This window comes from Prionailurus viverrinus, chromosome D1, assembly GCF_022837055.1.
Source record: "Prionailurus viverrinus isolate Anna chromosome D1, UM_Priviv_1.0, whole genome shotgun sequence".
Lineage (NCBI taxonomy): Eukaryota > Metazoa > Chordata > Mammalia > Carnivora > Felidae > Prionailurus > Prionailurus viverrinus.
Genome location: NC_062570.1, coordinates 16,112,686 through 16,136,269, shown reverse-complemented (window position 1 = coordinate 16,136,269; position 23,584 = coordinate 16,112,686). Strand labels below are relative to the sequence as shown.

At 48.6% G+C, this 23,584-nt stretch overlaps 2 protein-coding genes across 3 annotated transcripts; one reads left to right on the top strand and one right to left on the bottom strand.

Moving 5' to 3' along the window:
• The first annotated feature begins 506 nt into the window (after positions 1-506).
• Positions 507-6,103, top strand: LOC125176525 (T-cell surface glycoprotein CD3 delta chain). 2 transcript variants are annotated; one of them, XM_047878109.1, is made up of 5 exons: positions 557-866; positions 2,430-2,645; positions 3,113-3,244; positions 3,529-3,572; positions 3,793-6,103. In XM_047878109.1, the coding sequence occupies exons 1-5, from the start codon at positions 812-814 to the stop codon at positions 3,856-3,858; spliced, it is 513 nt and encodes a 170-aa protein (XP_047734065.1). In that variant the 5' UTR covers positions 557-811; the 3' UTR covers positions 3,859-6,103. The 2 variants fall into 2 exon arrangements, with proteins under 2 accessions (XP_047734066.1, XP_047734065.1); XM_047878110.1 differs by lacking the exon at positions 3,113-3,244 and having other exon boundaries at positions 507-866.
• A 4,093-nt stretch (positions 6,104-10,196) lies between these two features.
• LOC125176523 (T-cell surface glycoprotein CD3 epsilon chain) lies at positions 10,197-21,880 on the bottom strand. Its single transcript, XM_047878102.1, has 9 exons — positions 21,730-21,880; positions 21,505-21,617; positions 19,594-19,614; positions 17,550-17,567; positions 14,207-14,236; positions 13,529-13,747; positions 12,311-12,478; positions 11,759-11,805; positions 10,197-10,870 (listed from the first exon to the last, which is right to left on the bottom strand). The coding sequence occupies exons 2-9, from the start codon at positions 21,554-21,556 to the stop codon at positions 10,814-10,816; spliced, it is 612 nt and encodes a 203-aa protein (XP_047734058.1). The 5' UTR covers positions 21,557-21,617; positions 21,730-21,880; the 3' UTR covers positions 10,197-10,813.
• Between the last annotated feature and the right edge of the window lie 1,704 nt (positions 21,881-23,584).

The window sequence follows — 23,584 nt, the reverse complement described above, 5'->3', positions numbered from 1 at the left end:
CTGGGGAGGCTCTCTCTGCCTGTGGGTCAATCATATTGTTTTTAATAGCTACTTCTCATTGAGCAAATATGATGTGTCAGGCACGATGCAAACCTTTTGTCCAAATCATTATTGTGATACTGAGGGAATTGGGCTCTGAAAAATTCCCTGACTGGCCCAGGCCCAGTGGGTAGGCAGTATTGGAGCCGGGATTCAAATGTCTGGCTGAGGGCGGTGGGGGCGGTTGGTGGTGGTTCCAAAGCCCAGCCTCCTACTGGCGGGAAGCTACTTAGTCTGGTATCCCAGGCTGCTCGAGGAGGACCTTGGGCAAGGTCCCAAGAGAGCCCAGCGGTGGGAGGAACCTTCTGGGATGGCTTATGGGATGGGGCTCGCAGCTTTTCTCCAGTGTTTTGAGAGCTGGCTGTTTTCAGGTGGTGAGTAAATGCAGTTATTCTGTCGACAGAAATTCTGCAATTGTTGGTTTTCACCAGTGACGCAGGAACGAACATTCTAAATCTCCTTTTACTTCCTGGAGGTCTAGGCAACCTTTTTCATAGTCTCTACTCTCCCTCCCACCTCACCCCCAAGCTCCCTGCTTGGAGAAAGAGCAATTCACACCTGCTTCTTTCCTACCCCACCCCCAGTCTACCCCTACCCTGACAGTTTCCCATCACCAACGGCAGAGAGCAGAGAAATAGGCGTTTTCTAGTTCCTCCCCCACCCCTTTACTTTTTCCGGGTACCCGTGAGTCGGTTGGGGGAGGGCATCCTCTCTCACCCTGGCCGCTCATTCTGAGACCCGGGGCTGTCTGCTGAATGAATTCTGCCGGAAAATGGAACACTCCAGTTTTCTGGCCGGCCTGATACTGTCTGTCCTTCTCTCCCAAGGTAAGGCTTCTCCAGGTGGTGGGGGCATCTTGGGGAAGGGACCTCAGGGACGTTGGAGAACGTCCCTCCCTTGGAGCGGGACATTACCACCTGGAGGGAGCTCCACTTGAAAGTCCTTCTCAAAGCTAGCTTCAAGTCACAAGGCAGAGCTGTCAGGAGAGCAGGGTTGGGATACAGCCCAGGGCTTGGGTTTGGGAGAGAGGCTCTTGGCTTTGACGGACTCTAGGTAGGTATGCATGTTGCCCTTGAATGTCTTTTTAAAGGCCTTAGGCCAGAGATCTCTGCAGGAAATGTTGTGGTCTGCAGGGGTCTGAGCCTGGGCTGGTAAGGGAGTACTATTCCTTCTAGGGCAGAGGGTCTCTGGGGTCTAGGGCTCTTACTCATTTGGCCATCCTTTGTCACCACCAAGAGCCATGCATGACCCAGCACTCAGGGGAAAGTTAAAGAGAAAGTTAGCTTTAGGTTGAACAGGAAGGAGGGCAGATTTAGGGTCGTAGGCTCATCAACTCATTTGTTTGCCTGGTTTTAAAACCGATAGTCCCTTGTTCCAGAAACCGTCTCAGCCTCAGGCAAACTGGGACTAACGCTTTGGGACATCCAGGATTTCCACTGGAAACAGGTTCCCCGTGGGAGACACGACTGACTGTAGGATGTGCAGCCTCTGACGTGCCTGTATCTCCCTGAGCGAGTGCACACGCATGTATCATCCTGGCCTGCTTGAGAGGCATGAGAAACAGCTCTTTTGGGGGATTTTCTTGAGGATGCTCTTGTATTCAAACGGGTACCCGAATATGAAGTTCAGGGAAAAATCTGGATTCCACTTTCCCCGGGGATTGGAGACACAGATTCTAGGGCCTCTGTGGGCTATGGACATGCTCTCAGGCAAAGCAATTCAGGGGATCTAGAAAGACGCTGTACATACGCCTCCAGCCTTTAAACTCCCTACAAGACTTGACTTGTATGGAGCCCCACGAATGAATTTGATAAAACTGTTTTTCTGTTCCCCTCCCCCTAAGCAAGGGTAGAAAACCTAAAAATCTTTATATGGCATTTGCCCTGGGTCTCCTTCTGGATCACTGGGCTGGTGATTCATACTAGCTTCTCCCCTCCCCCTGGTCGACTTCTCCTTGTCCCCTATTTGTTCCTTGTAATTCTAGAAGTTTTGTTGGGGAACAAATGTAGACATCGTCAGCTGAGGAACGCTCTTCTGCCTTTCATGTTTCTCGGGTGCTTCCGCAGCCTACGCTCCCCTCCGACTTCCTTTTATTTATTTATTTTTAATGTTTATCTATTTTTGAGAGAGTGTGACTGGGGGAGGTGCGGGGGCGGTGGACAGAGGGTCTGAAGCAGGCTCTGCGAGGACAGCAGAGAGCCAGGCGGGGCTCGAACTCCCGAACTGCGCGATCATGACCTGAGCCAAAATCAAAGGGTCAACCAGCGGAACCACCCAGGTGCCCTGAAAGTGGTCCTTTTTAAGTATAAGCCTCAGCAGAATAAGGCATCTGCTGGAGATCAAACAGCTGACTTGAATCATGGTATTCCCCCCCCCCCCCCCCACCAAAGTGAGTCCCTACAAGATATCCGTGGAGGAACTGGAGGACAAGGTGTTGCTGAGTTGTAACACCAGCATCATACGGATGGAGGGAACGATGGGAATGCTATTTCGCAACGATACAAATCTGGACCTGGGAAAACGCATCCTGGACCCACGAGGAGTGTATACGTGCAAGAGGCCAGACGAACAAGACAAGATACCTTACACGCAAGTATATTATCGAAGTATGTGCCTTCTGGGCCCTTGGGGTTGAAATGGGTGGGACCTCTGGCTATGAGAACTTCAGAGCCAGAGGGGACTATAGTGGACCAATCTGTTCTCCAAACAAACTGGGCTCACTCTTGTAATGGTATAAGCCAGGCTTTGGAGCCCTCGGAGTGAGAAAGAGCTTAGCTGGAGGAAAAACAAAACAAAACTAAACAGTAGGGGCTTGTGACTCAAGCAGTAGAGGTTTGGTTGGGAGAAAGGTTTGGCCTACCGCCTTGTTTACGTTCCTACAAAGCTGACATTACTTCTTGGCTCTTCTCAGGGATTCCTGGGGATAAAGGGCACAGGTGGATGTAGCCAGGGCATCAGCAGGCCTTTCTCCAAGGGTCTTACTGACGTTTGGGTCTTGGTGTGAGAGATCCCGGGGCCGCCCTAGGGAGGCAGAGATGCTTCCCTGGTCTTGAAGGCTCCCCTTCCCCCTCAGTGTGTCAGAACTGTGTGGAACTGGACTCAGGCCCCCTGGCCGGCATCGTCATCGGGGACATAATCGCCACTCTTTTCCTCGCTTTGGGGGTCTATTGCTTTGCGGGATATGAGACCGGAAGGCTCTCTGAGGGTAAGTGGACGGGACAAAGTGTGTGTGCGTGTGTGCACGCTTATGTCGTGGGTGTGAGTGTGCCCCTGCGAAGCATGGGGCTGGCAGTGGGTTGTGTCTTATCTGGGAGCCGCTCTTGCAATCTCCCAGTGACTCCTAAACCTGGTTCTGGGAAGACCTGTGCCCATCTCGCTCACACGGACTTCTGAGGATGCCACCAGCTGCGGTCGTCCTGCAGGGTGCGTGGGGTTTCACTGTCCCATCCTCCTAGGCCCCTGATGACTCTTTTTCCCTGGTTCTTCTAGCTGCTGACACTCAAGCTCTCCTGGGAAATGACCAGCTCTATCAGGTGAGCCCTGAGGGGGAGGAGCCATGAATGGGGGGTGGGGGGGACGGGAGGGGACATGAATGGATGTGAATGGATGAAGGGTCCTGGTGGGGAACTCATCACAGGGGATGTGGGGGCTGGAAAACTCAGGCAGGAGCTCTCATCTCTGGGGTCTGCTGGGGTCCTCTCTGGGAGAATCCTGACTCTGCCTGCCTCACTGTTCCCCCTTCTCACCTCCTAGCCCCTGCGAGACCGGAATGATGCTCAGTACAGTCATCTTGGTGAAAACTGGCCTCGGAAGAAGTGAACCGGAGACCGGTGGCTTATAGGAGTATCAGCTACATCGACTGCACCTCCTTTCCTTGTTCAGCCAATAAAGATGTCTTCTCTCCCTCAGCAGGTGCCTGGACTTTTCAAGACTGCCGGGCAAGGCACGGGAGTTGTCCTGCCTCAGTTGGGCCCTTGCCCTCCCTGGCCACCTGTGTCCTTCCTTCACTGCTTCCATTCCTCTGCCCCAGACGGACCGTGTGACGGGCACTCTCCCACCCCCATCTGGCCCACTGGTGCTTGCTGCCCGGTGGGCTCCCTGGGTGCAGGGCCACTTGTTGCCTCCGGCCCCCTAGTGCAACCCCTTAAAGGCCTTGGCTTTCTCACCACAGCCGAGGGCGGGCTGCTATGTTTAGAGACTCAGCCACACAGAAGTTTCCATGACATCGTAAGCAGAGGAGGTGGGAACATCAAGGGCCCAGGAGACCATTTCTTATCAAGATGTGGAGGTTTCTACGTAGGTCTGCTCAGGACCCTTTCTTTCCTCCGGTATAGAAGATACCATTCACCTTCCTCTTCTCAGAACTTGTCCCCGTCCCACCCCTGCCTTCTGCATCACAAAGTAACATCAGAAGCTCATCAGCAATCCAAATGCGTTATTCCTCTTCAACCACTTGGAAAGCTGGAATTTGAGAGAGGACAGGGGCCAGGGATGTTTTCAATACGTGTCATCTTCAGCTAGTGGTTAGTGGTGGTTCTGAAACCTTGGGAGCCTGAGAGATTTATTAAAAGTATAGACGCTCGATGGGGCGCCTGGGTGGCTCCGTCGGTTGAGCGTCCGACTTCGACTCAGGTCATGGTCTCACGGTCTGTCGGTTCGAGCCCCGCGTCGGGCTCTGTGCTGACAGCTCGGAGCCTGGAGCCTGCTTCCGATCCTGCGTCTTCCTCTCTCTCTGCCTCTTCCCCACTCTCACTTTGTCTCACTCTGTCTTTCAAAAATAAATAAATGCAAAAAAAAAATTAAAAAAGAAATAGACACTAGGGCCCCCCTCTCAGAACGTGGCCCCCAGGTGATTCTGAAGCACCTCCAGTACAGAGGGTCTCTAGTTTAGAGGAAGAGCTGAGGCCACTGACTCTTTTGAGGCCCTTATGCTTGTTCCTGTCCACCATAAAGGCAACCCTTCCCTTTCGTTCTCTGAGTTAGAGTAATTGGAAGCACTTCAGGACAATTTAATAAGAGTGGGAGTTCCCCAGACCAGGGTTTCCAAAGGAGGAAAGAATTAACAACCACACAGCCAGGGATCTGTACGATTCTGCCCACTATCTTCTCGAGCTATACGCAGATGTTAATTTTGTTAGCGACAGAATGAACTTGTAATTTACACATGCTTGGACCGTGGTTACGGTTTATTTCTACCCTTTCTATCCCCACTACCGTAGTCCTCTGAAACCTGCCTCCTGCTTTCACACTGGGCTCCCTCCGCCTTGGGCAACTTAACCGTGGCTTCTACAGCACCAAGGCTTGTACCCTTCCCATGCCCTGCACACTTGTATTCCTTGTATGCTCTTACATCCCCCTATACCTCTCTCCAGTCCTCAACACTGGGTGCACTTGGGACTCCTCTGCACTTTGGAATCTCCAGAGATTCTGATTATCTTGGGCTAAGGCATCAGGACTTTAAAAACGGCTTAAGGTGATTTCAGTGTGAAGCCAAGGTTGACAAATCTGCCCTCCGCCTGAGCCCTCCTGGAAACTTGCGTCCCTTTGGTTCTCTTTTTGGTGCTTTGAAAAAATAGCTTTACTGAGGTAAACCGACATGAAAAACCTGCACGTATTTAAAGCGTAAAGTTTGATGTTTTGACATATGTATGCACTTGTGATACAACACCACAGACATGTAATGAACATATCCAACAACGTCAACAGTTTCCTTGTGCCCCTTTGCATGCAATCCCTCCCTTATTTCTCTCCTTATCCCTCCACCCTCCAGGCAACCGCTGATCTGCTTTCTGTCATTATAGATTAGTTTTTGTTTTTCGAGATTTATATAGAAGTGTAATAATGTAACATGTACCCTTTTTTGGTCTGGCTTCTTACACTTGAGCATAATTATTTTGAAATTCATACATCTTGGTGCATCAATCAATAGTTTACTGCTTTTTACTGTCCAGTAGTATTCCATTGTATGGATATACCACAGCCTGTTCATCCATTCACCTGCTGATAGTCTTTTGGGTTATTTCCTGGTTTGGGCTATTACAAATAAAGCTACGATGACCAGTCACCATAGAAGTTATTGTGTGGTCATTTGATTTTATTTCCTTTAAAAAAAATTTTTAATGTTCATTTATGTCTGAGAGAGAGAGAGAACGAGAGAGAGACAGAGTGAACGGGGGAGGGATAGAGAGAGAGGGAGAATGTGAGGCAGGCTCCAGGCTCTGAGCTGTCAGCACAGAGCCCGATGTGGGGCTCAGACCCACAACTTGTGAGATCATGACCTGAGCCAAAGTCAGACGCTTAACCGACTGAGCCACCCAGGCTCATACGCTTCTATTTCTGTTGGACAAATACTCAGGAGTGGAATGGCTGAGATACAACTTTTTTTTTTTTAAGTTTACTTATTTACTTTGCACGTGGGAGCAAGTAGGAGAGGGGCAGAGAGAGAGAGAGAGAGAGAGAATCCCAAACAGGATCTGCACTGTCCGCGTGGAGCCCCACGTGGAGCTCAAACTCATGAACCATGAGACTATGACCTGAGCCAAAGTTCGACCCTTAACCGACTGAGCCACCTCTGAGATGCCCCTTTGAAAGAAAGTAATCTGGCTATTCTAGGTCCTCTGTAGTCCCACGTGAATTACCTTCTCAGTTACTACAGAACACCTGCTGGGGTTTTGATCTGGATCATGTTGAATTTACAGACCAACTTGGGGAGAATTGACTTCTTAATGATACTGACTCTTCCAATACACAAACACGTCTTTTGTCAGATTTACCCCCTAAGTACTTTATATTTTTTGACGCTATTGTATATGGCACTTTTAAAATCTCAATTTCCAACTGTTCACCGATAGTATCTAGAAATACAGTTGTTTTCGTATACTGATCCTGTACCCTGAAAACTTCCTAAGATCACGTATTAATTCTAGTACCTTCTTTTTTTTTTTTTTTTTTTTTTTGTAAAGTTCATCAGAATTTCCACACAGATGATCATGGTGTTTGTGAATAAGGACCGTTTAACTATTCAATTTCTAAACTGGATGTATTTTACTTCTGTTTCTTGGCCTATTGCGTTGGCTACCTCAAGTACCATGTTGAATAGATGCGGAGTGAGGACATTCTTGCCTTATGTATGATTTTAGGGGGAAACATTGTCTTTCATCATTAAGTGTGATATTGGCCATAGGTAGGTTGGTTGGTTTATTTTTTGAATTTATGTATTTTATTTTTTAGTAATCTCTACATCCAGCATGGGGCTCAAGCTCATGACCCCGAGATCAAGAGTCACATGCTCCACCAACTGAGCCAGCCAGGCTCCCCTCTTCTTTTTATATATTATTAGATTAAATTTGTTAAAACTTAGTGAATAATTCTTGCGTCTATTCAAAGGGGATATTGGTCTGCCGGCTTTTTTTGTTTTTCTTGTAGTGTCTTTGCCTGGTTTTGATATCAGCGTTTGGCATCAAGTTTCTCCAGAGAAACAGAACCAACAGGATGTGTATGTAGGAGATGGAAGAGAGAGAAGGAACAGAGGGAAGAGAGAAGAGACAGAGAGGGGGATTTATTTTAAGGAATTGGCTCATTTGATTGCGAAGGTTGGCAAGTCCAAAGCTGGCAGTAAACCAGGAGGCTGGGGACCCAGGGAAGAGTTGATGTTGCAGCTTGAGTCCAAAGGCAGTCTGGAGATGGCCTTCTCTCTTCCTCAGGGGACCTCAGTCTGCTTTTTCTGTAAGACCTTCAACTGATTGGATGAGGCTCACCCACCCACACTATGAAGGATAATCAGCTTTACTCAGAATCTGCTGATTTAAATATAAATCCCCCCATATACCTTCACCACAATATCCAGGTCTGTTTGACCAAATATCTGAGCCAGGTTGACACATAAAATTAACCATACACAGGATGAGTTTGGTCTCCATAGACTGAGCCGTAAGTATTCCCTCTTCAATTTTCTGGAAGAGTTTCTATAGAATTGGTATTATTTTTTCCTTTGATGTTTGGTAGATTTCACTAATGAAGTCTTCTTGGTCTGGAGTTTTCTTTGTGGAGAGTTTTTTTTTTCTTTTTTTAATGTTTGTTTATTTTGAGACACACACACACACACACACACACACACACATCATGAGCCAGGGAGGGGCAGAGAGAGAGGGAGAGAGAAAGAATCCCAAGCAGGCTCCATGCATGGCATGGAGCCTGAAGTGGGGCTCGATCTCATAATCATGAGATCATGACCTGAGCCGAAATCAAGAGTCAGATGCTCAACTGATTTAGCCAACCGGGTGCCCCTGTGGAAAGGTTTTTCACTATATAAGTTCAACGTATTTAATAGCTAACAGCCTACTTACCAGGTTACCTGTTTCATCGTCAGTGAGTGGAGTGCCTTCTGCTCTGTCTTCCAGCTCTACCCATCCTTCCCTTCAAGGCCCAGGCGAGGTCTCTTCTCTGTGTTGCTCTCTCCCTACCACGGCAGCTCTCCCGGCTTCTCCCGGGAACACTGTCCGCAGCCCTCACGGCCGCTTAATCTCATTTGTTTTTCTGTTGGTGTTCAACCTTCTGCATTCTTGGCCACCCTTCTATAATCGCAAGCTCCTTGAAGGCAAAAACTGTTTGCATCCCCTTAGCGCTCAGCACAGTGCTGGTCTGCCACACGAGTGGTGAGAAAAGCAGTCGCTGAAGAAGTACCTAAAGGATTGAATGCAGAGCTTTTAAGCCGGGAAAATGGCGAGCACTTTTCTATGGTCACAGCCGGCACACGGAGCTGCTCAGAGCGTTGGAGTTGGACAGTCCTGGCTGCTCATTCCAGCGCTGTCCCTCACTAGCCGTGCAACTTCAGTAAATAACCTCTCCGAGTCCCCTGACCGCATCAGGGCAACCTCTGTCTTATCTGCCTCGTTGAGTTGTCGAAAGCATTAAAAATGAGATTATGCGTGGAAGGCGCTAAGGGCGATTTCTAGAGCATAGTCAACGTTCACTAGACATGGGCTGCTATCGCTTGGATCACCCCGAGCCATACCTCCCTGTGTCCGTCATCAAGGGACACAAGGGCCAGGTTGTTGAACAGCAGCTAGGGATGGTCGGCATCACAGAGTCTCCTGGTGAACCTGCGTGTTGAGTGTGCAGAGGCAAAGAACCGTCGCTTTAACAGGGACCGACACATAACAGGGTCCCAACGAGCCGGCCGAGGCTGAGTGTGCACGCCATGTGGCAAGCTGCTAACCGCGAATGGCCTTTTCGGTCACGGCCACACGCAGAAATAGCCCTGTGGTGAGCAGGGAGGTTTCTGAGCGCAGAGAGGGAGAAGGGGGCCTGCTGGGGTTTGTCACAGCTCCAGCCTCCGCCGCCGGGTGTAGACAGTGAGAGCTCGGCGCTGGGTCAGGGCGAGGCCTCCCACTGGGCCCCCCAGCCCACATCCTGCTGAGCCAAACCACAGCAGCTGCCTTCTGGCTGCTGGCTCAAAAGGTGAAGGGAGGGGGGTGCCTGCTTGCTCCACAGCACATCCTTCCCCGTAGGCCGGGCTCAGCCCTGGCTTCCTTTCCCAGGCAGCTTGTGGAAATCAGGGTCCCCAGCCCCTTACACCTCACGCTGCCCATCCGCCGCTTTCTCCTGCCTTTGAAGGCTTATGCTTCTCTCCCTCCGTTCTCTTTTTTTTTTTTTTTAATTTTTTTTTCAACGTTTATTTATTTTTGGGCCAGAGAGAGACAGAGCATGAACGGGGGAGGGGCAGAGAGAGAGAGGGAGACACAGAATCGGAAACAGGCTCCAGGCTCCGAGCCATCAGCCCCAAGCCCGACGCGGGGCTCGAACTCACGGACCGCGAGATCGTGACCTGGCTGAAGTCGGACGCTTAACCGACTGCGCCACCCAGACGCCCCTGTCCCTCCGTTTTCTGAACTGGCCACTCCAATCGGGGCCCATCAGCCACTCTCTGCCATCCTTGATGTTTTTCTCCAAGAGAAGTTAGTCGGGGGACTGTCTTTTCCCTTCTTTCCCGTTCTCTTGTTTATTTCTTCCCTAACGCCCTCTCCAAAGACAGGGTCAGATGATGCCCCCACCCGCATGCATTTGAGATCATAGCTGGGAATTTAGGCAAAGGCAGGGAGGACCTGAGGAAACAAGGCAGCCTCGGAGGGCCTCCCAGAAAAGAGGGACAGAAACTCTTTCAGCCAAATACACTTTATTTCTTTTCTCTCTCAGCTGACAGGGAGCCTAGCACATTCACGCAGATGCAAATGACCATCCAGGGGCCTGCGGGGAAGACGTGGGGGAGGGCCCAGAGGGCTGGTTCGGGGCCAGGGTCTGCTAACGGGGCAGGACCTCTGCCAAAGTTACCCGGTCCATCCCCACAAAGGGTCACCCAAGAGAGAGCTGGGAAAACGGAAAGGTAGATGGAATAGTTAGGGATGGGGGCAACTTCTGTGCAGGAAAGCGGGGAAGTGAAGGGAGAAGGGGGCTCTCCTGCAGGGTAGGAAGGAACTGGTGATGGTGGGGGTGGGAAAAACAGAAATAAATACCCAGACAAGGGGCCGTCCAGGTGGGGGGGGGGGGTAGCCATGACGTTTCACAATAGTGAATAGTGCCTGTGCTATTCTAGGACTGAGCGCCAACAGAGAAGGCAGGATGGAAGGAGCTGGGGAGAAGGCTGCAGGGTGTGAGTTCTCCAGAAGGCAGAGGAGCCGTTCTCTTCTGGGGTCCAAGATTTACTCAGGGTACAGGGAACAGCAGGCCCCGGAGAAGCCAGACCTGGGCCCGTGGGAGGCAGCGTCCTCAAGAGCCGTCAGATGCCTCTCTGATTCAGGCCAGAATACAGATCCTGCTGGCCTTTCCGGATGGGCTGGGGGTAGAATAGAGAGGTGGTAGTCAGCAGGGTAGTCAGCAGGGGTAGTTCCTCAGAAAGAAGGGCCCCTGAAGATCTAGCTTTAGTGCAATGGAAAGACTCTTGGACTAGGAGTCAGGAGGCAGGCTCAAGTTCTCACCTGAACCAGGCACCCACCCGTAACAGACTTGCCGCCTTCCGTAAACCTCAGCTTTCCCATCTCGAAAATGGGACTCTAAAGACCCACCTCTCAGGGCATTTGTCGGAATTCAGTGAAGTCACTCACGCATACGACAGCGAATATACCACATGCTTGGCTGCTGCTCGATAAATAAATATTTGCCGAGCTTGTCCAGGTGTGCTATTCCAAATATTTAGCAACTGGTGGTGCGCACACCCACCCACCGGTCGGAACGGTCCTGCTGGGGGTCTGCCGCGCCAGACATTAACTCTCTAGCTGTCTGATCGGGAGGCAGCCTGGTGGGGGAGAGGCTGCGAGGTCTGGCGGTGCGTGGGTTGGGGCAGGGTGGGCAGGAAGCTTGCGGCTGTTGACCAGCGAAGTACTTTGATATTTCAACAACGGGTGTGATGGTACCGGTGCGTGCAGGTGGGACATCAGCCCCGAACGTGTCACGTTAGAACGTGCGGGTGTGGTCTCCCCCGTGCTAATGAATCAGCCACAGAAATAGGAGCGCTGTTTCCCTCCCCAGGCCATGGTTGTAGAAGCCACACGGCCTTGGAAATGGCCCTGCTCCATCATGAAGGAGGCACAGGCGGGCACAAGGCGGGTTGTCCTGGAGCTCTGGGTGAGGGGCTTCGAAGGGTCTGGAGGGCAAGACAGACGGTCCCACCTGTCGCCTTCTCCCCTAGAAAGCTCCCCTCCCACCCCCCTCTGTCCCTTGTTACCTCGTAGTCTGGATTGGGCACAGGTGGTGGTTTCTCCTTGTTTTGTCCTGCAGGGGAGGGGGTGCGGGAAGGATTATTTTCCAGAGGGAACACCCATCTCGTGGCAACGAGACCCAGAACTGTTCTCTCGTCCCTAGCTCCTCTTTTTCCATCTTGGCCATTCTTTCCCTTGCTTCCTTTCATCCCATCTCTAACGAACCCCACACTCTCTATCATGTTATGACTTTCCTCAGCTCAAAGTCCTTTCATGTTTCCTTTCCTACGGGTAAGGGAAAGGAGAAGGCGGGCGCCAGTAGCCCGAAGTCTCTGTCCCCACAGACTGGGAGGGGAATCTGGTTACTCAGGCATTTGGGGAAGCCATCCTGTTAATAAACTTTTTGTACTTTGCTAGGACGGGAAAGAGAAGTGATCTGAGATGTGAACCCCTCCGTCCAGATGCTGGCCACACGGTGAATGTTCTATAGGAGCTGTCTTGACCTGGCCTTGACTTGCCTCCCCGGCTGGACTTTCCCTTTGGTGGGACTCTTCTCCGACTGAACCCCGCGGTCTTACCCCTGGGCCTGCCGCCTGCACCTGGTCCTCGCATCATGGTCACGGAACTGGCCTTTTTATTCTTGCTCCAATAATATACCAGCAGCAGCAACCCCAGAGTGATACAGACATCGGCCATGACGATCGCGACCACTGTCATCAGATCCACCTCCATGCAGTTCTGACACACTGTGGGGGGCAGGGGGAGGGGGAGAAGAAGAGAAATCACCGGGAAAAGAAGACACAGAACAGCAGACCCCAGCAAGGAACACATAAAGGCGATTTTCCCTTTCTTACTCTCACGCTTGCCGTGGCCGGAGCGGGACCTTCCAAAGTTTGTAACAACAAGCAAAGGAGGACGGTTATGGATAGAGGCCTTGGAGTCAGACAGTCCTGGGTTCAAGTCCCAGCTCCGCGCAACTTACTAGCTGTGAGGATTGTGAGAAGTGTTTTCAACTCTCAAAGGCTCTGTTTCCTTTTGTATAAAATGGGAATAAAATAGTACTTAACGCATATTGTTGTTGAGAGGGTTAGATGAAAAAAAAGTTCCTGGCAAGTGTTTGGTATATAGTCCTTGGAACTTAACAAGTGCTCAGAAAATGTTAGCTGTTATTACTATGCCCTAGTTTATGACGCTTTATTATTCGTGTATTTATTTATAAGTGTTTACTTATTTTTAAGAAAGAGAGAGAGAGAGAGAGAGAGAGAGAGAGGGAGCATGAGTGGGGGAGGGGCCGAGAAAGAGAGAGAGGGAGAGAGAGAGAGAATCCCAAGCAGGCTCTGAGCTGTCAGTGCAGATCCTGACTTGGGGCTCGATCTCACAAACCATGTGATCATGCCACGAGCCGAAATCAAGAATCGGGCGCTTAACCGACTGAGCCACCCAAGTGCCCCGACACTTTTTTGTAGCAGCTTTGCGAATCTTTCTGAAGAATTTATCTCTGGATAAAGCATCAGCTGAACCCATATCTGAGCCATAATTCTGGATTCAATAGAATAAAAACGATGCAATCCTGTCTCTTGGGAAGTTGTTGTTTCAGATCTAATGCTGAGTTTACCCAGATGACCCCACATTGGTGTTTAATCTAGATTTCAGAAAACGCTGACACTGTGTGGCCCCTAAGAGTCTCAGATTGAGGGTAAGAGAAACACAAAGATGCCAGGGGCCTGTGAGTTGAGTTAGGGGAAATAATTGAGAACACCCTCTTGAAATGGTCCTTTCTAATGGTCCCATATTACCTCTTGCTTTCAGGTAGAGATAGTTCTTCTCTAGTGAGTTGCTTGTATAGCAGGCATAATAACCACTGTTTTCCATTTCTGAAAAATCATCCAGAAATAGCTGTTCTCCATATTCATTGGGCAAGAGGCCACCATTTTTTTCCCATTTTATTGATTCACTTCCCAAATCCTCAGGGCATGTCAGCACCACCGTGGTTCCAGAAATGGAGACTTTGTACCCTGGGAAATGGGAGAGGAGAGAAGGGAAATAGGAGGGAGAAACCCGTAAGATTTTGGCAAAGGCAAATTAGTCACAAAGAACCAACCAGATGCAGAAGGTCATTTGTCACCCAGGCCTTGGGTTTTCTTGTCAAAGGGGAAGTCTGCTGGCTACAGGGCGTGAAAGAGGGAATCCGAAGGCTAAGGGGAACTGGGCAACCTTTTTTTTTTTTTTTTTTGTAGTTTTTTTAGTGTTTATTTATTTTTGGGAGAGAGAGAGAGAGAGAGACAGAAAAGGGGAGGATGGAAGTAAAGGAAAGTCTAGAAAAAAGTCCCTTTGGGAATATTTCCAAAACGGGAGTTGGAAATGTAATACTGGGAGGACCTGAGTTCTTGGGGTTAATCTCTCCCGACCAGTTCCTTCTCCTCTAGCCACCCACCGGCATCCTGAGGGCACCCATGAAAGACAGCTGAACTTACGTGCGGAGGCAGATGTCTGTGGAGACGGCTCTTCACCAGAACATGAGAAAAAGAAAGCACAGTAAGCAAATAACCTTGGTTTAAGTTTCAGTTGTAGACACAGATTTTCACGTGGGGCTAGATACTATCCCTCCAGAACCGCCAAAGAAGGTCCATCCTTTAGTGAGCCCCAAGCCTGGAAGGTAAGTTATGTACTCGGCGCACCAAGTATGCTCCTAGACGTAGCTCGGATGCATCAGATGGAGGTTATACCGGCACGCGTTTCTTTTTTTTAATTTTTTTTTTCAACGTTTATTTATTTTCGGGACAGAGAGAGACAGAGCATGAACGGGGGAGGGGCAGAGAGAGAGGGAGACACAGAATCGGAAACAGGCTCCAGGCTCTGAGCCATCAGCCCAGAGCCCGACGCGGGGCTCGAACTCACGGACCGCGAGATCGTGACCTGGCTGAAGTCGGACGCTTAACCGACTGCGCCACCCAGGCGCCCCTTGGCACGCGTTTCTAAATCCAGACCCACGGGAGTGCGGGAAGTCTTAAAACCCTAAAGGTGAAAAATTCTCAGTCTTCAAGCTCATTCTCCTGCCTTGGCGTGAACCATTTTCTGGTTAGACACGAAAGGGTCTTCTCAGAGATAAAGACCTTCACTCGTCGTCAGGAGATCTGTGAGCCGCTAATCCTTGGGCTTACCTATTTTTCATCATCCAGAAGTTCTCTCTTACGATGAACAGAATCCCTCATAGGAGATCAAACAGCCTTCTTATTCTCTACCACTTCCCTGTTATTGCCTTTACATTGTGTAAAGGACGGACTCCTTTTAAGGGAATGGTTCCTCCCATAAAAGGTGGCTTTATTTTGAACTATCTCCTGAGTATAATCAACTCTCAATTATTTTTGTTAGAAGGAGGCAGTATTGGTGTGGACAACGAAGAGCTGCTAATATATATAATTTGGGGCCCAGGCACATTCCCCACAGCAGGCCATGTTGTCCTGGGAGGTGGGGCTGGGGCGCCTCTTTGTTTTCTGGAAGGTTTGTGGCCGGGACACCGGGCGGCACTAGGTTATGCTGAAGCCTGGATGTGGCAGCTGGAGGAGAGGAGAGGTGCTCAGAGACCGCTTTTTCTCTGTTGGGGGCTTTCTGCTATAGTAGGCTGTTAGGGACAGGGCGTTGGACTGAATCAGAAGCCCCGTGTTTGAATCTCAGATCTGCTTTAGGCTGTGTGACCCAGGGCAAGTCATTGAACTTCTCTGAGCCTCAGTTTATTCATCTGTGAAATGGAGATGAAACACCAACCTCACAGGGTATTTGTGAGTAGCTAATGGATTATGAGGGTGAAAATGAATGGCACATAGCAGATGCTTAAGAAAAATGTTAGTTACTTTCTTCCTTTCCTTCTTGGGGTCCTGCTACAATGGAGAACAGAACTGAGTTCTGACCCAGTTGCTCAGGCAGCTCTCCGGCTGAGATCATGTGGGATGTAAACAAGTCATTCTCCAGATTTGTCTAGTTGGGATTTGAGTATAATGACGTAGATAGTTGATACTATTTGGACTTAGAAATAATTTTTCAATACTATTTCTTAGAAATGTTATATAAACTAGAAATCATAAGTAAAATAATTTAAAAGTAAATAGACATTTCACTCTGCTTGGTGTTTGTTTGAAAAAGAAATGTAAAGGGGCGCCTGGGTGGCTCAGTCGGTTAAGCACCTGACTTCGGCTCAGGGCATGATCTCACGGTTCTTGAGTTCGAGCCCTATGTCGGGCTCTGTGCTGGCAGCTCGGAGTCTGGAGCCTGCTTTGGAAGCTGTGATTCCCTCTCTGTCCCTCCCTGCCTCGTGCTCCGTTTCTCTCTCTCTCTCTCTCTCTCAAAAATAAATAGACATTATCTGCTGGCTCTCAGGATATCTGCCCTACTTAAAAGTCTACAGTTCTAAACTAATTCTAGATACACATTTTTTTTTAATGTTTGTTTATTTTTGAGAGAGAGACAGAGACAGAGCATGAGAGGGGGAGGGGCAGAGAGAGAGGGAGACACAGAATCTGAAGCAGGCTCTAGGCTCTCAGCACGACGCGGGGCTCAAACCCACGACCCATGAGATCGTGACCTGAGCCGAAGTCGGACGCTTAACTGACTGAACCACCCGGGAGCCCCTAGATACACAATGATTAAGTAAAGGTATTTGGGTTCCATTCCTTCTACCCCCTTTTCCCAAAACCAAACCCAAACCAAAACCAAAACCAAAAACACCGAGCCTCATTTCTCTTATTTATTGTGGGCCTGACAGAAGCATTCTTAAGAAATCTGGGGGACAACCTGTGGCTTATTTTATGCTAAGTGTAACCTCTATTGATTTAAAAATAGGACATATGTTTATACATCGGAGTTGAAGTAGACAATTTAATGCAGACTAGCGTAAGAAATTTTACAAATTCTCTCTGGAGAAACCAACTCTGAAACTAGTTTCAGAGGTGAATAGTGTTCTATTTCAACTCCTTTTACCTCTCTAGTTTGTAGTTTTTATTGGTTCACTTTAAATAACTTTGCAGGGCCCTACAAATTAACAATCCACACAAAGTATATATATTAGAGGGGAACTAATCTTACTGCTCAGCAGTATGTTATACAGTGAATATTTGTGTCTTGGAATTTAAAAATTATGTAAGGTGATAGTATCATGAATGGTTTGTAAATGTGTGCTGACTTGCCTATTTTAAGGGATCTTATCCACCAACAGGTCAGAAAAATGTATTTAAAAATTTTTTTAATTAAAAAAAATTTTTTTTTAATTCGAGGGGACTTTTGAGGGGTGCCTGGGGGGGCTCAGTCGGTGAAACGTCCGACTTCGGCTCAGGTCACGATCTCACGGTTCGTGGGTTCGGGCCCCGCGTGGGGCTGACAGCTCCGAGCCTGGAGCCTGCTTTGGATTCTGTCTGCCTCTCTCTCTGCTTTTCCCCTGTTCACTCTCTCTCCCTCTCTCTCTCAAAAATTAATAAACATTAAAAAAAAAAATTAAAATGCCTTTTGAACATTTTTAAGCAGTGGATTTAAACAACCACATAAAATAAATTACCACGTTTAAAAAAGAAATAAACATGAAAAAAATATAAAAAAATGCATTTATGATTTATACAGCAACTCCCAGGGGCTTCTATCCACACTTCCCAGAATGTATGCTCAGGGATCCGTGACAGTTAGCAAGAAACACAGGCCCATCCCTGATAGACCCTACCGGTAGACCATTGCTGTTTTTCGTCTAGTAGTTCTGATTATTAATATGATTGTCCTCAATACCTTTTCGTCTCACGTTTGAAAAGAGGTCGTGTAGAGTGAAAATCCTCTTACCTGAAGGGTCGTCATTGTCTGAAAAGGAAATGATAAGCAATTGTTAGCTACCCTTGTATCAGCTACCAAGAACAGACCCTGTTCCCCTGGGTTAGGACCTTCTGGTACTAATGTAACACTGTGTGTCAACGCTACTCAAACAAAAAGAAAAGAAAAAGAAAAGGAAAAAGAAACGCATCCTTGGACTGCGTCAACAGGTCAGTCATGTTGATGACTGGTGAAATGATTATGGACAAGTTTATATTCATCTTTCAAATTCTCTATTGGAGCACCTGAATGGCTCAGTTGGTTAAGTGCCCGACTTCGGCTCACGTCATGATCCCACAGTCCGTGAGTTCGAGCCCCACGTCAGGCTCTGTGCTGACAGCATGGAGCCTGGAGCCTGCTTTGGAGTCTGTGTCTTCCTCTCTCTCTGCCCTTCCCCCGCTCACACTCCGTCTCTGTCTCTGTCTCAAAAATAAACATTAAAAAAAATTCTCTATGGTATTAAAATGTAATTTTCCAGATTGAAAGAAAGAAAGAAAGAAAGAGAACAGCGGATCTCCAAATTCTTCATGGCTGTATAGGAAAAGTTGTTTTGGGCCCTACCTCCTACATTAAACAACTGATGGCGATTTACAAAAATAGATCCTAAGTAGTCATTTTGCAATAGCAAGTCATTACATCATACACCTTAAACTTACATTGTGTTATACGTCAATTATATCTCAATAAAGCTGGGGAAGAAAATGAAGCTCTGCACTGCACATAAATCGATGATAAAGAAAAATCAACTGTAAATGGCAAGGGCATGCAGAAGAGATTAGTTATCCCGAAGCATGTCAGTGCTTTCGACATGCTCCATCTGTCAATAAGGTAACGTTAGGGGCGCCTGCCTGGCTTAGTCCGTTAAGCGTCTTAACTCTGGCTCAGGTCATGATCTCAGGTCATGATCTCACAGTTCGTGAATTCCAGCCCCGCGTCGGGCTCTGTGCTGACAGCTCAGAGCCTGGAGCCTGCTTTGGATTCTGTGTCTCCCTCTCTCTCTGCCCCTCCCCTGCTCATGCTGTCTGTCTCTCTTCTCTGTCTCCAAAATAAACATTGAAAAATTAAAAAGAAATAAGGTAACATTAAAGCATGCTGCGTGGGAAAAAAAGAAAGACAGTGTTCTAAAAATATTACAAAAGAGGCAGTGTCATGGAATGTAGACGGGCACAGTGGCCGCCTTTTAACACAAAATTGCTTCATGCAGCTCGGAGGAGCTGATCGAACAGACAGGCTTCCGATATTGGGACATTCCTGACTCTACCGCTGTGATTGGGAAATAAGTCCCGGCCAGGCGTGCTCACACGCGTGTGCACACAGGAACGCACATGCACACACACATTCAGAGCATTTGGACACGTGACTCTAAACCTGCACCCAGGTGCTGCCCCAGAGGCTTATTTGCCACATGCCCCTGTATACGTTCCTATCCTCTACAAGATCCCACACCAAATATGAAGTGTAAACAAATGAAAACTTTCAGCACTTTCAACCTGAACAGTCGCAAGTTTTTTCTTTCAAATAGTTACCATTGGGGCGCCTGGGTGGCTCATTCGGTTAAAACGTTGATTTCAGCTTAGGTCATGATCTCACAGTTTGTGGGTTCGAGCCCCGCGTTGGGCTCTGTGCTGACAGCTTGGAGCCTGGAGCCTGCTTTGGATTCTGCGTGTGTGTCTCTCTCTCTGCCCCTCCCCCGCTTGTGCTCTGTCTCTCTCTGTCTCTGTCTCTCAAAAATAAATAAATGTTAAAAAAATTAAAAAAAAATAACTAAAACTCATTTTTCCTGGGATCTCTGTTCCTTTCCTCTTGCTGTAACTACCTCTGGACTGACCAGATAGTAAAAACTCCTTTAATAGGTCTCTGTGGAAGCTCTGTGTGTGTGTGTGTGTGGGCGGAGGGGGGGGGGGGGGCCCGGCGTTGAGAAGTGAGGAGGTGGGGGTGGGGTCTAGCAAAAGCTCCACTCATAAAAACAAAGACTGCGGTGCTGATTGCATAACAAGGAAAGAAAGCATATTCTTACCTTCCTGCCCCCAAGCGCCAACTAGAAAACAAATAAGGAAAAAAAAAAAAAGAAAAGAGTTAGTCAATGTTGTGGGTGCCTGAAATTCCAAGCAGAACGAGTAATGTGGTCTAGTTTGGCCATGTCTGAACCACCCCTGGACCAGAGTCATACCTGTACCCCAGATAAGTGACATGTACTGCTGGGTACGGACCAGTGTCCAGTTCCTGGTCCACTGGGATGAAACAAAGCGAAGAAGCATCTAGCGTTAAACATGAACACTCAATATTTGACCAAGAGTTAGAAAAAGTTGAGACTCCTTTTCAGGCCACCAGGGAAATAGCAAACGGATTTTGCAGCCTAGCCTCCGTGTTTGAAAATCGGACTGTGGAAGAAAAACAAGCTTTCGTTTAGGTACGCACGTTGAGATTCTTGTTCCATCTCTGGCTCCCGCTTGTCTGATGGTTCAGTTTTTCCATCTGTTTTCTGCTCGAGCCAGAGATGGAGATATTTGAAACTTCAATTACTCCTCCGTTAGAGCCTGTGTGTTGAAGACCCTGGTCACACTTCCACTGGGCTCCTCGCTCAGCAATAACCTGGATTCATTACGATGACCAGCTTCCCTCGTGTTGTCTTTAAGTTCTCCGTATACCCGGGCCTCCCTTTTTTTTTTTTACCAACAGCATCGAGTGAGACCCCTCCACCCACCCAGAGCCGACTGGGCACATTTTCGTGATGCCAGATCTTTAGGGATGCCCGGGAATTTGATACTTCATCTCGCTCTCTTTCCGTCCCCCACCCCCACCCCCACCCCAGAAAGCATCGTTTATATTATCAGCCTTGAAGAAAATGCCTGCCCTCTCCTTGCAGGAGTCACGTCCTGCCCCTTGACACTCAAAATGTGTTCCTGGGACTGGCAGCAGACTTTTAAACGCAAGAGCTTCCTCGAAAGGCAGAATGGCGATCCCCACTCTGGTCCTACTGGAGCAGGAGCTCCAGAATCCCAGGTGATTTGTGTGAGCGTTCAAGCCTGAGAAACTCACAGTGAAGCAGGAAGCGGAAACACCATGGCTGTGGCTCTGAGATAGGAGCCCCAGCTCTGATAGCATTTTCTAGGCCTCTGAACTAAAGCCGTCGTGAACCATTTTGCATCACGTAGCCTTGAAGGCCACAGGCCTTCTAGACAGACAGTCCTGGCTTCCCGGGTCAGCTTTAGCACTGACTAGCCGTGCGGTGTTCAACAAAGCCATGTAACATCTCTGCACACCAGTTTCTTCATCTACAAAACAGGGGATGTAACCTTCGCCTTCCAAGATGAAGCTAAGAATTAAATTAGTTGATACCTGTAAAGAAGTTTTCTTTAGGCAGTCTCTGGCACTTAATAAATGGCAACTTGTTTTTTTTTTTGTTTTAAATCTTATCTCCTATGAGATGTGGAATTGCTCTCGGTCGTTTACCTGCCTATATTCTCCCTTGCTTCAAAAAGGACTAGATTAATCGAAAGTTCTTAGTCACCTGAAAAGGACTGAAAATTATGAGGTATGTTTTGTCTCAGAGACCAACCTTGCTGTACACCCCCCCCCCCCCCAACGGTTCGGGTTCAGCTCTCTGCTCTTCTAATCTCTTTTGTGTTAGTTCTTAAAGGCTGGGTAGTTCACTGACGAACAAGCCTGTCCTTGGAGGCAGAGAGACTTCTTTGTTTTCTTCAATAGCTACGATCCCCAATGTTCCCTGAGTGGTGGCCCATGCATCCGTCCCATATCTCTTTCGTTAGCCTGCCATCTTGGATCCCTAGCCTAACATAGCACAAATAGTTCCTTATACCTTCTGGTAAATGAGGCTCCCTCGGTACCACTGGGCATCACCAAGGGAGGCTGTGGGCCTTCCCACAGCCTGGAGAAATACGACCCTTTCTCATTTCATCCTACTTACCTGACAGGAGACAGAGTCCCAGAACTCTCCAGAGGCTTCCCGATGGCATCATTCTCTCACCGGATGGACACTGAATTCTGCCCAGGAGGGTGGAGCCTGGTGGCTTAGTACTTCTGAAAAAGAAACCGGAGGACTTGTTCAACCCCCCTGCTGCAGGTGAGGACCCTGAGGTCATTGTTCCCAATGCCGGGATGATAAAGGGGGCCTCGTTAGGGGGAGACTCACCATTTTCTGAAGCAGGCACCCAAGGCTGGGAGGGGAGGCTAGTTAGAACCCCACACAGGAAGTGTGCAGGGGCCTCTGGGCCTGCGGGGTTCTACGTCACTTGGAAACGTTCGAGGCAGAGGCCGCCACCTGGGTTGGCTGGGGAGAGATGGGCCCCATATCTTCATCTTCCCATAGCACAAGCAAGAGCACTCTGGCAAAACCTGGCGGTGAAATAAAAAATACCTACAATTTAACTGCCCGGGGCCTTGTCCCACATTGGGACCCCCCTTCTCAAATGCCCCCTCTCCCCAAATAAGCTGTGACAAGGAAGAAAGCGCTTAAAAAAAAAAAGGATTTAAAGTAATCTCTACCCCCAACATGGGGCTTGAACTTACAACCCTGCGATCAGAAGTTGCATGCTCCACCCTCTCAGCCAGCCAGGTGCCGCCCCCCTTGCTTTCTCTATGGTGTGTCTGCCATGGAACAGCAAAGGTTCAGACGTCTTATTGACAAAACCTGGCTTGGAACTACGAATTGGCTTAAAACCGTTTTTGGTGGGGTTTTTTTTTTTTTTTTTGGCCCATGATAGTGACAAAAATACTTTATTTTTTTAAATGTTTATTTATTTATTTTGAGAGCGATAAAGAGAGAGGGAGGGGCAGAGAGAGAAGGAAGAGAGAGAATCCCAAGCAGACCCCGCGCTGTGGGTGCGGAGCCTGACGCGAAGCTCGATCCCACACACTGTGAGATCATGACCTGAGCCGAAATCAAGAGTTGGACGCTTCACCAACTGAGCCGCTCTGGTGCCCCTACAAAAATATTTAAAAACACAACATTCAGTGTTGGGAAGGGTCCAGGGTGAGAGTCTCAAAATCTGCTGCTGCTAGATTGATACAGCCTTTATTTTTAAGCTTACATAAATCAAATGCTCATTATATGCCAGGCACTGTGCTCAGGGCTTTGCCAACACATCTCACTTAATGCCCAAAACAACCCTCCAAGGTAGGTATTACTTTTATCCCCATCTTATACTTGAGCACACCGCGGCTCGGACGGGTTACCTAACTTGTTGAAGAGTACAGAGCTGGGACTCTACAAACCATGTTGGCAAAACTCACTTTGCAAATATATAATATCTATTAGGCTGCAGTTTTGTGCCGGGTCCTGGTAATGACAGCTGTTAACAGTCCTTGTGGATGTTAAGTGGACGATTTCGGGAGACTGATACTAAGAAAGAGGATATACAGGCGCCCTGGGGATGATAAGGGGCGGGGGGAGGCTAATACAGCTTGGGGGGAAGCGACGGTGTCCCTGAGGACGTGACATCCAAGCAGAAATCCGATGGGCCCGGTAAGAGTGAACCAGGCGGAGGGGAGGACGGGTTAATGTATTCCAGACGGAGCAGGCATGTTTGAAGCTCGGGTTAGGAAGAAAGGCCCATGTGAGAAACTAGAAGTCCAGAAGGCCGGTAACTGAGACAGTCAGAAGGTGTCAAGAAATGAGGTAGGACAACTCAGCAGGGACCACAGGGGGAGGGATTTAGGAACCATGTTAAAAATTCTTAAGGATTATTCTAAGTGCAATGGGAAACAATTGAAAGGTTTAAATCAAAGAGCAACAGTATGAAATTCTTAGAACCTGTTGTTTTTTTTTTTAAGCTTATTTATTTATTTTGAGAGAGAGAGAGAGAGAGTGAGTGCACGAGTGGGGAAGGGGCAGAGAGAGAGGGAGAGAGAGAATCCCAAGCAGGCTCTGCACGGCCAGCACAGAGCCCAACACAGGGGATCGAACTCACGAGCTGTGACGTCATGACCTGAGCCAAAACAGAGAGTCGGTGGCTTAACCGACTGAGCCATCCAGGCGCCCTGATGGT